This window comes from Elgaria multicarinata, chromosome 1 (genome assembly GCF_023053635.1).
Source record: "Elgaria multicarinata webbii isolate HBS135686 ecotype San Diego chromosome 1, rElgMul1.1.pri, whole genome shotgun sequence".
NCBI classification, from domain to species: Eukaryota; Metazoa; Chordata; class Lepidosauria; order Squamata; family Anguidae; genus Elgaria; species Elgaria multicarinata.
In genome coordinates this window covers 48,107,385-48,122,163 of record NC_086171.1, presented here as the reverse complement: position 1 = coordinate 48,122,163, position 14,779 = coordinate 48,107,385, and the positions used below count along the sequence as shown (strand labels likewise).

Here is a 14,779-nt window from a genome sequence, read left to right as displayed (position 1 = left end):
CCAGTATGTTTTGTACTCTGTGTTATGTGTGAATTATTTTGGATCTTATTGGTTCTAAGTGCACAGGAAACTGTCAGTATTTGTTCTGAATATACCTGTTGAAAGAAATATATACACACTTTAGTGTTTTTTAAAAAATGCATGAAGTGATAAACATGTAGGAAGGAAATTCACAATTTTCACTGCAGGCTGCATGCCATATCACATAATTATAGAGCTTTCAGATGAGAATCTAACAAGACCTCTACTAGATCAGACCCAAAGGTCTCATCAGCCCCGTTATTCCCATACCAGATACCTATGGGAAGCCCATGAGCACAATTTAGCACCCTCAGGCTTGAGTTCCTTAACAACAGTTATTCAAAGCACACTGCAGGTAATGTGCAACCATCCTGACTAGTAGCCGTTGATACCAGTCCCCTATGAATTTGGACAAACTCCTTTTAAGCTATCCAAGTTGGTGGCCATCACTACATCTTGTGGTAGTGACTTCCATAACTAAACTATTTTCTTTTATCTGTCTTGGATCTTCTGCTCTTCAGCTTCATCAGGTCACCCCCAGGTTCTAGTATTATGACGCAGGAAAAAACTTCTCTTTATCCACTTTCCCCACACCATGCATAATTTTATACACCTTTATCATGGTCCCCGCCCTCCCCCACACGACCTAATATGAATATTTTCTAGGCTAAAAAGCCTATCTTTCCTCATGGAGAGCATTTTGGTCAGGGTTATGTTAGCACATCCCCAGGACTAAATTACCTTTTTGCCTGGTATTATTGTTAGTCTGACACTCTTCAATGTACAGAGTGACACCCAGTGCACCCTTCCTTGTCCTTCCTTTAGGGTTTGTATCCAGAGTTGGACTGTATTGCATTGGTTCTTTCCATTCTACCACACTTCCATTATGTCCCTTATCTCCTTTGAAACCAAGTACTCCCAATTCTCCGATTAGAAACACCTACACATGGTGTCCCTCTCCAGATTTGTCTGATGTTTGACTAGCTTTGACTAGCTATGATGTCTTTCTGGATGCTCATGACCTATGTCCACACTGAACCCATTTGGGCAATCAGAAACATTTCTCCCTTCATCCCTTAAGCATGATTCAATCCAAAACTTTAGATATTTCTGAGAGCTGTGCATACGCATTTGACCTTTGTTGGGTTTGTAGCTGTATTAACTTTTCAGGTCTAAAGAAAGCCTTGAAAGAAGCTTTGGCTATAACCATTGCATTGAGCATTCCTTTCCTACTATGTCAGGGAGTCTCATAATGGTTGTGGAAGAAATACTTTTACCTATACTCCCTTGTCATAAACAGATGAATAAAAACCAATTATATTTATTGAATTTTATGACAGACACATGTCAAGAAGTACAGTTAAAGCAAGGGGGAAACAAGGGAGCAAATGGATAAATAAATAGAACTAGAATGTGAACAACTCAGGTATTTACGTAGGAGTTATGGTTTTAACACATGGAGATAATCACTTCTGTGAGATGTAGTAAGGGAGTAATTTCGTTGAATTGTGTAGAAGATCAGTGGGCAGCAGGGAACTAAGCAATGCTGGTGAGATGTAGGCTGACTGAAGTGGTGGGTTCTGTTCTAAGAGGTGGTCTTGGAAAGTGAAAAACAAGAGGGGGCATTTTAAAAGCCCCTACAACAGAGGAGGTACTATTTTAAAAAAGTTTAATTCACTCACCTTGGTCTGTTACAAAGGTGAAGATCACTGCTTACCCAGAGAGAGAAATCTCTTTAATGCTTCACTCAGAATTTCAAAGACAGGTCTGCAAACATTTGTTCCCATTCCAGAAATGGCGAAAATCTATTTTTACACCCACTTGTTGAAAGGCTTAATGTGAACCTTTCCTCCTGAATGTCTTATTTGAAATAATTGCTGCATTACTCCTTTTCTGCCTTTTGCCTTCTAGGCAAAATACAAAGCAAGTGCAAAGAAAGAACTTTCCAACTCGCTCTATCAGCAGATGCCGGCTACAATTGACAGTGTGTTTGCAAAACAAGTTATGCAGCTTCAGAGCAAGGTATATTTATGTATTTTTAAGCAGAATGATCCATCTGCAACTGGGCATATGGAGGAGAAACCCTCTTGGGTTCTATTGTGGCCTGTCTCCCCACCCCCACATTAGCCCTCAGTTGAATATACATAAAACAGGTCTGCTACAATATATTTGGTAATTATTTATTCTGCTTCCCATATAGGGGTCTATCAGCTTCTCCCTAACATCTCAGTGTATAGGTTACTCAAGACCCAAGCAATGTTGATGACTGATGAGGCTAATTAGTATTCCACTTTGGCATTTTAAACCAGCTTATTTGTACCCTGTTTCCCCGAAAGTAAGACATCCCCCGAAAATAAGACCTACTTCCAGTTTTGCCTCTCGCTGTAATATAAGGCATCCCCCCGAAAATAAGACCTTTTTTTTTGTTCAACAATAAATGTGTACCATATTCTTCTACATGGAAAAATAAGACATCCCCTGAAAATAAGACCTAGCGCATCTTTGGGAGCAAAAATTAATATAAGACACTGTCTTATTTTCGGGGAAACAGGGTAGTTAAAATTTGCTCCGGGGAGTTTGAAAACCACTGTGGCCTGGTGCTCATACATCTAAGAGAGTGTTTGCATGAGCACTGAGGTTAACCAACTTAAGCAAGAGATGGATGAACGTCCTTTGGCTTGCTTTCCAACTCCAGAGTCAACTAAGCCACTCACCATCAGTGCCTCCATCTTGTCTGGATGGAGCTTCAGTTTAATACTTATTCAATTCATTCAACCCTTATATGAAATAAGGAATGTAAGAAGTTGCCTTATACCATTAGTCCTTCTAGCTCAGTATTGTCAAAAGCCAACTGGCAGTTGCTTTCCAGAGGTTCAGACAGGAAACCTTCCCCAAACCTACCTAGAGATCTAAGGGATTTACTTTGGACCACTTGTGTGCAAAGCATGTACTCTAGTTATGGCCATGTAGAACATCAAAAAAGGAGTTGGAAGGAGAAGCACCAAAAGTGTGTGCAAAAGGAGAGAGACGCTGGCTCTGGTGCTGGTGAAAAGATTCTTTATTTTGTATTTTTCTTGTTAAAAAGGTTATTTTAAAAAACTTCACTAATAGCCCAACATTTTGGATGGTGTCAATGCTTCAGGGGCTGTATTTAACACAGAATGTATATGTGTATTAGTATTTAATTACACACTAATAAATATGCATAACCAAATACAACAGGGACAATATCATTACTTAAGAGTTGTTAGAGCATTATGGCATTTACCTCTATAGGATATTGCCATAAAGACCTAAAAGAAACCATCTAATGTACTGAAGAAATTTATATTGAGACAAGTCTAGCTTTCAAAAGCAGGTTTTTTTTTTGTTTTTGTTTTTTTTAAAAAACTTAATCTTTTCAAAAAACTCCATTTTAATTTTTAAACTTTTAAACGAGGCTTGTTGTAACTAGGAAATACCTTATATTTTTTGACCTTTTGTTTATTCTAATTATCACCATATTTTAAACTGAAGAACCACCTTAAACAACCACCTTAAAAAGGTTCTTTGGAGAAATGGCAGGTTTCCTTTTTAGAACATTGAACTTGCATTAAATTTCTTTTGTAACGTGAGCCAAAAGCAGGAGTCATTTTTGGCATGGTCTTCTACTCCATGAATAGTCCCATGCTCTTGCAAATGTCTAGTTGTTAAATCTTTGTAGGCACTTTATAGAACTTGTAGTTGTTTAATAAACTGACCTGCTTAGAAAAGTTGGCTGATAAGCGTCCACTGATCCCGGGACGATCCCGGAAAAAAAGGCAGGTATAGAAATGGCCTATGTATTATCTCTAATTGGCATACAGGGAAGTATCCCCCTGTATGCCAATTGCTGGGAACAAGAGCAGAAGATGCTGTTGCACTCATGTCCTGCTTGTGGGCTTCCCACAGGCTTCTGGTTGGCCATTGTGAGAACAGAATGCTGGACTAGATAGGCCTGTGGTCTGTTTCAGCATGGCTCTTCCTATGTTTTTAGATAGGTGTTACCAACATACTAATGGTACTTTACCCTCAGTCCCTGAACAACGTCTGCCAATTGTATCATGAAGATGTTAAATAAAGCACAGAACATAGTGGCAGTCCATAACACACATGCCCTAGAATGGAGTAGCAATTTCCCAGCATTACTTTCTGGCATCCTCCAGTCACTTAGGAACAAAATGGATAGGAAATCCAGCAGTATACCATAATTGATGGTATTGAAAGCTGTTGAGAGATTCAGGAACATCAACAAGGTTGTACTCCTTTTACTATCTCATGGTGTAAGTTATCAACCAGGACATCCTAGGCAATTTTTGTCCTAAACCTGTTTCAGAAGCCAGATCCAAATGGATCCAAATAATTAATACCATCCAGAACTGATGGCTGCCACCACACACCAGAAATGAGTGTGAAACAATCATTTGATTGTTTCCCCCCTCCAGGAGCAGTCTCACTATTGAATCTTTCAAGGTGTCAGTGACGGCCCACTCTCTTAACATACTGAAGACTTTTCAGACTAATTCCTTATTAAGAATAATATATGGGAAGAATGACCTTAATACTCCTGGTATAGAACAGGATTGTTTTAAGGAAGGCAGCCATCACTTTCACAAGGGGGAAAAACATTCACTGTTAGGGGTCGATCACACCTACTTTCCCCCCCAGGTACAATCTGCAGTTTCCACCTCCATTTTATTAGCATGACAAGCTCTGGTCCTTTTCACTTGCCTTCCTGGTATTGCCATTGTATCAATGAAATCTCTTTTCACCTGTTCGCTCTTCTGCTATTCCCCCTTCCCCACCCAGTCCCCTTCCTCCTCCAGTTCACTGGTTCTTGTGGTTGATGGACATTGTGATTGACGTGGGCACCTTCCCCCCTTCCCCTCTGGTTTTATTGTCTAGTGTTTTAGTGATTTAGTGTATCATCGGCTGGGTGCCGTTTCTGCCTTTAGAGGTGAGATGATGCTCCCTTCTGCGTGGGGTCTTTGCACACCCTCTCTCCCTCCCTCCCCTTTCCTGGATGAGTGGTTATACGGACTGGAGGAGAATTGCCCTTGCCCTCCTCTTTCATCAGCGAGACTGCCCTTCAATGCACACATTCCCAAGAAGGGTCATTCTGTGACATAGTGTGAGGACAGCAATACATGGGGATGGAAGGGTAGTTTTATCCCACGTGGAGAAAAAGTACTTTCCCTGCCCTAGAAAAACACAGAAAATAGAGGGGAAGAGGTGAGATGACTGCAGGTCAGGGAAGATGTTGTCTGAGGATCATTGGGCAAAACTGCAAGCAAGCGAGGCTGAAAGTGCAATAAAATGGTGGTGTGATGGAGCTCTGAAGACATCATCTAAAAAAAAAGATTTTGCTTTATATATTTTAAGTATCTAGTAAGCATCAGAAGATAGCAGAAACAGGAAACTGTGAAGCAGATGGCCAGGTGGTGGTGGTGGGGCAGTTTCAAGGTGGGAGATGGGGTTGTTTTTGTTTTGTTTTCCCAAAAGATCTTTACTTTCTAAAAACTCCCTTCTATCGAAAACAACCTGGAGCTGGCATAGATAGGGAGGCTGAAGTGAGGGAGTATTTGATCTAGCCTTTGGAATGCCTTGGATTTGACCCTACCACTGACGTTGCTTCTGTGCCCTCAGAAGTTTCTATGAGTTTCTATGCCTTTGGGGTGAACATCCCATCTTGCCAGCAAAGCTTCTCTTTGCTGGCAGAGGGACTCCTCTGCTGCATCCTAATCCCTCTCAGCCATCCTTTGGTGGGAGTTAGGATTGCTCTTATATTCAGGGATTAAATTAAAGAATTTTATAATAAAAGAGATTAGCACAATAACCATTATATCTTTAGTGCAGTGCAATGTCTTAAAATGGCAGGTTACAAAGAGTTAATGAATGAAGTGAGCTTTTTATTGTGATAGTAAATTACATAATATTTTGAAATAACATGCTTAGTTTGATTTAAGGCTTAGATTAACATAAGTTACGTGGCCCTCAATGCATTTTACTTCTGGCTCTGTTCCAAATAGCTTAGTATACAGTTTTATATAGTATTTTACAATCATATTTTCCTCTTCTTTTCGAGACAATAGAGCAGATACAATAGAGAGTTGATTATAATATTAAAATCAACTTTGTTGGTACAGCCCTTTCTTTTTGGTGTGTAATTTGCACTTTTTATAAAAAAATATTTCTAAAGAATTAAATATTGAACCTATTAGATACTTTTTCTGAAACACACATCCACTTTAGGAGGACATACATAATATATCTTGGATGTAGCGTAAAATGTAAAACCTGCAGACACATTTATTTCCCATTTGTAGCATAAATCATTGCAGTCTGCTGCAAAAGCTAGGAAAGCAGAATAATTTCCACTCAACGGGTTTTCCAAACATTATGCCTGCAAGGGAAGTGGAAGAGGGGATGGTGAGTTTTATAGCAGAACTGAGATTTGCCCCTTCCCAAGCCACCCTCATCTAGATCTTCGAAAAGCACAGTGTTCATGCACAGACAGGTTTGGCACATGCTGGAGGGAAGAAAATGATAATATTTATATTTTGTTCCCTTTGCTTTCTTTGCCCTGCTTCTCAGTATTTATGGTGGCTCCAGTGCACTCCATGATTTAGAGTAAAGAAAGCTATATTGCATAGTGCCTAACTTGCTTTTGTCTTTTAAAATAAAGCTAGCTTGTGACCAGATGATTAGTGGAATGGATAGAAATACTGAGGAGTTGGAGAGGGCTGGCCCAATGTGCTGCCTGAAACAAAGGACAAGATGGCATCAGAAGAGGGCAACGAGGATGATCGGGGGTCTGGAAACAAAGCCGTTTGAGGAGAGACTGAAAGAACTGGGCATGTTTAGCCTGGAGAAGAGAAGATTGAGGGGAGACATGATAGCACTCTTCAAATACTTAAAAGGTTGTCACACATAGGAGGGCCAGGATCTTTTCTCAATCCTCCCAGAGTGCAGGACACAGAATAATGGGCTCAAGTTAAAGGAAGCCAGATTCCAGCTGGACATTGGGAAAAACTTCCTGACTGTTAGAGCAGTACAACAATGGAATCAGTTACCTAGGGAGGTTGTGGGCTCTCCCACACTAGAGGCCTTCGAGAGGCAGCTGGACAACCATCTGTCAGGGATACTTTAAGGTGGATTCCTGCATTGAGCAGGGGGTTGGACTTGATGGCCTTATAGGCCCCTTCCAACTCTGCTATTCTACAATTCTATGATTTATTATTTCTGAGACCTAATGTCAGTTGTAACTTGCCATGCAGAAACATCTCCACATAACCTCTTGCCACAATTGTGATGTGTAGCCTCAGTAAATTAATTCTAGGTCATAGCTAGATGGGGCGAAATCCTGGGGTGATCTCCGGGATCGTCCCTGTGCATCCACATGACGCACAGGGGATCCCAGGATCAGAGAGGGATGATCCCTTCCTTGCCCCGGGATCTCACCCTCCCTTTAGGCCCAGTTCTTGGGTATGCTTTAAGGTGGATTCCTGCATTGAGCAGGGGGTTGGACTCAATGGCCTTGTGGGCCCCTTCCAATTCTGTGATTCCAGGATTCTATGATCCCCCTCACCCACCCCCATCCCCATCTCATGTGTAGAAACTGGCTGCCTTTAACGCCCTTGAGGGTAGCCGGGTAGCTTAGGGGGAGTCCAGCAAGCTTCCAACAGCTCTGTCCTTCTGTACCTTGCTGCCACTCCCCATCCCCCAGGATCTGCCACCCAAGGCAGTCACCTCAGTCTGTCTAATGGTAGGGCTGGCCCTGGAATTGGAGGTGGATGTACTGAGATAAGGATAGAGTTGGTCAAGAATATTTTGCTTTGAGGAGTGAGTCCAAATCAGTATTTCCTGCTGATTACAATCTGGGGTGTTAATGAGCTAGTTGAAATTCCCCCCTCCGATTAGTACATTTAAGAATCTATGTGAAATAGTAAGATCCTTAAAGGACTGTAAAAGAACAAGCCCATTGCCTATCTAACAAGAAAAACTCAGGAAGTCTGTATATTATTTATTATCTATTATTTATAAAAGACAATCAATATCAAAAGTACTTTACAGAGCAACAAACAAGAAGGCAGGTCCCTGCCCCAAGGAGTTCACTGTCTAAAATTAGATGTTGGGGGAAGATACAGAGGGAAGAAGATGATTGAGAAGGTAATGGGAAAAATATGCATTGAGTTCACTTGTATGTACTTAGGCTGAGTTTCAGAAAGATATGAGGTCATGCCAAAGACTTTAGAGAAAAAGTGGAGTTTGAGGAAGGATTTAAAGGCAGAGACAAACATCATGAATGCATTCTGAGACCATCTTTACATTAAGGAACAAACCCTGCAGTTACCATTTCTTCTTCTGCTTCTTCTTTCCATGTTAACTACGGCTCCTTTAAGTAGTGACCAATGTCAACCATGTGATTTGTAATTGAAAACTTCCCCTTTTGGCAATGCTCCATATAGTGGCCCTTGATACCCCACAATAATTTAAAATAGTGCATTATCTCTGATCTTTATAAAAGAGAGATAACCAGGAGAAAGCTCAGGAGATGTCCTGAAGGTTGATGGCAACATGTAAAGGCCCCACAAACATCCATGAGTGGCCAATCATGAGTGTGCAATAAATCACTCATGTAGAGAAGCTCTGAGAGAGGGTTTGTCATAAGGGACGCTTAAAGTGAAGGAGATCTTTGGAGAGCTGAAGCTGGCGAATCAACAGGTTAAAATATTGGGCTATGAGGGCAGAGAGATGAGCAGAGTAAGGGTATGAAAGGGCTTGAAGATAAATAGGAGGAATTTGTTCTAGATGTAGGAGTGAACAGAAAGCCAGTATATAGGGGTTTAAAGAGGTAATAAACAGTCAGAGGGATGAATCGTCACCAAGGGATTTCTTCCAATTGCAAATGGCAGCTTCAAAGGACCAGTTTTTGCCATGACTACGGCAGGAGAGCAAAAAGTTAAGCTCCTTTCCCCACCCTAACCCCCTCCCCCCAGCACTACTGCTATTTATATTTAAATACTTCTTGGACACTCACCATTTAGTAGGGCTTTTAATTAGAACTACTGTTTTGTGCTGTTTCTATTAGAAAGGAAGTTTTTATTATTTCATTTTTATTAACGTAGAAACTTTCAATGAATTATTAGCTAGGTAAGAATAAAACCAGCTGAAAAACAATAACAGACAACAGGAGAGGATAAGCAACTCTTTCAAAGAAACCAGCGAGGTCAAAGAGAGTATGGATAGAGATGAGATTTTTGGATTCGGCAGACAAGAAATTAATCTGTGATTAGGCTGTCTAGCACTGTTTCTTAGAAGACATTAGCAGAAGTAAATGATAAGCATTTGAACAGCATAATACATATGGGATTATTCCAGGCAACTGCAATAGATTATGCAAAAACAACATTCTACCTTCAACAGGATTACTGATTGGCACCTAGTTAATAACTGCTTGTGGCAGTGATGTCTGTATAAAAATCAATGTAAATAAGATCATATTTAGTGTCAGTTTTTATATTCACAGATAGTTTGTTAAGGTGTCTTGTCTTTTCAAAAAAGGAAACGGGTTTACTGCTTTTCTCAAAGAATTGTTAAAATACCACAAAGAAAAACAAAGCTTTTGAAAGAAATGAATGAAGAACGAAGGAAAAACACAGCAAAGGATTTGTTTTATATACATTCCATCATTTTGACAGAAAACTCCAATGGTCATTCCTTCTGGGGGGAAAAATGACCCAAGCAAATTAGACAATTAAAGCACGTCAATCGGCTGTTCAGTTTTCTTGTTGTTGTTCTGCAACTACAGTCCTTCAAGCATTTGGCAAATATGCTTGAAGCAATATTTCTGTTTATTTACAAAGGTGATGAATTGTGAAAATCATAAGTTCTACATCCAATATCCAAGGAAGAGTAGTGTTATAGCTGTGTAATTAATCTTTGTAATAAACAGAACTTTCTGCTTCCTTAAATATGTTTTAAATATAGATCTGATCCAGATTAAGTCAAGAGTCTGTATGTATTTGTTATTCATTTATTACATTTATATACCATCTCATAGCTGAAGCTCTCTGGGCGGTTTACAAAAAACCAATCAACAGGACAGAAATTAACCATAACTAATATGTCCCATTGATTTCAAGAGCTCTACTTAGTCTTCTCTGACCATGGCCTTAGCTAGACCTAAGGTTTATCCAGGATCGTCCCGGGGTCGTCCCTGCCTGCTCCCAGGATCCCCTGTGTGTCATTTACATGAACAGGGATGACCCCAGGATGATCCTGGGATAAACCTTAGGTCTAGCTAAGGCCTAAGTCTGGATAAGCCCCTATGTGTTTGCTTTGCTGTACTACTACAATATAATTAATTTGGGCAAAATGTGATATCTAGATTCATAAATGTTGGTTTGATGAGCCTGGTTGGAAACTGTTTACATTCAGTCAGGATTTAGAATCAGATTAGGGTGGACCACTTTATAAAGATTTTCAACTGTGTATGAAGTTCACAGTCCAGGAATTAGCTCATATTCAAGCTCATTCCTTGGCAGTATTACAGGTTCTGTTTGTATTTTCCCTGTAGCCTTGCTTACTTTGCTGGGCTCATCCATGAAACTCTTCACAGTGGCCTTGACGAAGTCTTCAATTATTTAAGTGAACCAGTGTGGTGTAGTGCTAAGATTGTTGGACTGGTACTTGGAAGACCCAGGTTCTAGTCCTCACTTGACCATCATACTCACTGGGTGACTTTGGGCCAGACACTGACTCTGAGCCTAACCTACATCTCAAGGTTGTTGTGAGGATAAAATGGAGAGGAGAATGATTATGTACACTGCCTTGGTCTCCTTGGATAATAAAATGTGAGCCCAGCACTTGCATACCAAAATGAAAGGACTACTACAAATTTAGGATATCTGGGCAAATAGACAGCTAGAACACTTGCTGTATTGAAATATAAAACATCAATAATCAAAATGAAGGCTCTCCGAATTTTACATTCATTTTATCTTTTCATAGTTAAATGAGAAATCAGACCCTTCTCTTACTGAACTATTGCAATCTTGATTACTTTAGTCTGCATTGGATTTTTCAGTTTAAAAAAATTTTTGGCCAATAATTTTTCAAATTTTCCTATCGCAGTTATTATTATGTTATGGATCCCTTGAGTACCTGGTTTCAACAGCTCCTTGTAAAATGCCTGTTGATGGCAGAGCTCATCACCAAGAATCAAAAACAAGTGTGAAAATATTGCAGGGAGTCCAAAGGTTCCTTTTCTCCAATAGAAGAAATCTTCCTCCGAAGGGGAGGGATACTTTGGATAGGGTGACCATATGGAAAAGGAGGACAGGGCTCCTGTATCTTTAACAGTTGTATAGAAAGGGGAATTTCAGCAGGTGTCATTTGTATGCATGCAGCACCTGATGAAATTCCGTCTTCATCACAACAGTTAAAGCTGCAGGAGCCCTGCCCCTTGACCAGATACAAAAGAGGACTGAAACCCTGTAGTGGCCAGTGGTCTGACTCAGTAGAACGCAGCTTCCTGTATACCAGACTTGGTTTTACATATCTGCTTAAATGCAAAAATACTGTGTTGTATCCAGACCTAGTCATATATATTGTGGATCTGTTAAAAACACTGGGACCTGAGTGAGCAATGACTCTATCTCATTGATTTCAATGGTTCTATTCCAAGCATCATTAAGATTGCATGCAGCCTATTGTCTTAGACTACATCACTACAGTTTAGGCTGCAATTCTATACCCATGTACCTGGAAGTAAGCCCCACTGAAGTCAGTGGGACTGACTTCTGAGTAGACCTGCATTGTTCGGTTCATTACTGAACTGTAAAATGGGAATGATAGTCTCCTTGTTCAGAGATTGTCAGGATGAAAGAGCACTTCATCATCAAAAGAGTTATTTTATATCAATTTATTAAAATGATTTTTTAAAAAAGTGTAAGTGTTTGATTTTATAGACTAGGTCTATAAAAAGTCTTGCTAGCAAAAATTGAAACTAGTAGAAGGAAACACACACACACTGATCTGTAATCTATCTACATATCCTGAACAATATGTAATATTGTTTTAAAAAATGTCGATTGAAGGTTCTCTACAAGCAGAAACACGAAGCTGAAAAGGGATCATCAAGTTATGCAAACATGAAAGAGCCACCAGATGTAAAGCATGCCATGGAAGTCAATAAATACCAAAGTAATGTGAGTATTTTTCTACTAATTTATGACATTTTTGTGTATGCCTGAAATGAAATGCAGTTTCAGTGCTGGATACATTTATGATGCAATAATTTCTATGTTATATTGTTTTTTAGGCTGCGATTTAGCAAAAGAGCTGAAATCTGATTCATTTATTCATTGTTTTAGAGAAATAATAGTTAAAGTTATTTACATAATATCATTTTAAAGGAAATATTGTCTTACAAAATGTTTTTCATGAAAAATTCTGAGCAAATGTTTTTAAAATGCAGATGACTAATAATTTGCAAGATTTTACATGCAGGCACACCAGATAGTATGCTAGAGGTACCATGTGCTTTATAATTTTTGTGTATCTTCACAATATATTAAACTGAGAGGTAATGTCTTGTGTGCTAATGACTTGAGTAGAAGGAATTGAATCTGGATTTCTCATGTCTAACATCCCAGACTCTACTATTGGCTTCGCATCATAACATGCCAACTATTCTATTTAGACAAATCCCAACCCCACAGATTATAAATATGGTGAATGAGGGAAGCTAGAAGTCATGCTCTAATTTTAACGTTCATATGTTCTTGTTACTGCGTTAGTAGAACTGACATTGTCACTTTGAATTGTCTCAAAAAATTGACATGGCCCTTTAGCTAGTTCTCCAGGATCTATATCACTGTAAAAAATAGCAAATCTTGAAACTGCTTGAAAGAGATTTGGGGGCCTGTTATGCTGTAACTGAGAAGAGAGCATTTCTCTGTATAGTGGCTTGGTGCTTGGCCAATACTGCCAAATGCAGATTTAGGTGGAATTGCTGTCTTCTGGGTCTGAAATGTTCCCTAACCAATGCCTCTGAGAAATTCTTTCCAAGGAAAGCTGTAAGGCTGCTTCATCTGCCCTTACATTTATGGATTCATGTTACATACTGGTGTTAAGTACCTGCTAAAACTATCATTTTAAGCATATATTTCCTTTTGCTATGTGGACACCACTGGACTGTGTTCCATAAAGCCAGGGATGAGGTTTGCTCTCTCTTGTATATGCCTTTTGGGACCAGGGCACATGCTGTAGCATTGTGCTGAACTAACTAGATCTAGGTTTGGTGCTTGGGAAACTTAGGTATCTCACCATGGAAGAAAGGCAGGATATAAATATAACAAAATTAATACAGTGTACACTAAAACAATCCCTCCAAAATAAATATACCAGCTAACATTTTAATATGCAAAGTGTACCAATACCTCATGGATATAGAAAGACGTGTTTGCATATTTTTCAGTAGAGATTGCTAGGAGACTAAGGGCTCATCTACACCAAGCAAAATATTCCATTATGAAAACAGTATGAAAGCAGTATATAAAAGGCAGGAGCCACACTACTGCTTTATAGCGGTATTGAAGTGCACTGAGGATCTACACTACTGCTTTATAGTGGTACTGAAGTGCACTGACAACTTTTGGGGCCCATGACACATCTACACCAAGCAGGATATAACACTATGAAAGCAGAATATGGATTGTGTCAATGGGACCCAACAGTTGTCAGTGCACTTCAGTACCACTATAAAGCAGTAGTGTGGCTCTTGCCTTTCATATATCACTTTCATACCACTTTCATAGTGGAATATCCTGCTTGATGTAGATGAGCCCTAAGAAATATTTTATGGTTTTACTGGAAGGTTCTTGCTGCATTTTTATTTTATTTATTTATATGCATTATGTCTTTTTATTTATATTCATTACATGGGGGCATTATGAATGTTTGTGTACTACCACCATGTGTATGATGTAACAAATAATAAGACAAGTGGTATGTGTGTTCACTGTATGGACTTCCCTACTAGGGGAGGGGAGGAGGGATTTCACATATTTTAGTGGATATAGCCATACATGAGTTCTGTTGTTGATGGGGGCATGTTGAAGAGTTTATAATTCACCACCATGCATATAGGGGTGGGGCTGCTCCAGTAACTGTAAATCAGCCGCTGAGGGGTGGGGTGGAAATTAAGATTGATGTAAAAAATACTTAGCAATATGTGAAGGCAAGATAATAATTTTGTTGGTACATGTTAGAATTCCATCCAAAGTTTAGAATTCAAAGAGCTATTTGACATACACCTAACTGTTTGGGATGTTAAGCTTTTTTCTTTTCTGTTTTGAATGGCAGTCCTCTATGCCACGTTGCAAACACCATTCAAAATTCTCCCATGTTGTTCGCTCGGCCTGTGGTGTGGAAGGCTACTATTAAGAATCAGAAGTCTGAAGCCCCATTGGTTACATGGATTTAGTTATGCCCTTTGGATCCCCTGAGCTTGTTAGATTTAAGAAAAAACCCCAAGTTAAGAGTGTTTGCTGACCTCTAAGATTTTTCTTGCAGCTGTGCACATACTCTTCTTATGAATGAAACCAGTATAAAATGAACAAAATGAAAGGCAATAATGGTTCTTGCTTTTGCACATTCAAGAACAGCTAAAAAAACTGTTGAACATTTTCACCTATGTGAAGGATATAGGTAATAAAGGAGGACTTACAAAAAT

At 39.4% G+C, this 14,779-nt stretch overlaps 2 protein-coding genes across 4 annotated transcripts in view; both read left to right on the top strand.

Annotated features, from left to right (window-relative positions):
* LOC134399692 (LIM zinc-binding domain-containing Nebulette) overlaps positions 1 to 14,779 on the top strand; it is a 181,354-nt gene that overhangs the window by 112,674 nt on the left and 53,901 nt on the right. The gene's annotated exons all lie outside the window — the stretch shown is intronic.
* The window catches only part of LOC134399619 (nebulette-like), a 56,775-nt gene that overhangs the window by 8,202 nt on the left and 33,794 nt on the right, over positions 1 to 14,779 (top strand). The window contains exons 4-5 of the mRNA XM_063127706.1: positions 1,933 to 2,043; positions 12,141 to 12,251. Coding sequence (XP_062983776.1) covers positions 1,933 to 2,043; positions 12,141 to 12,251 — 222 coding nt within the window. The remainder of the gene's footprint in view (positions 1 to 1,932; positions 2,044 to 12,140; positions 12,252 to 14,779) is intronic.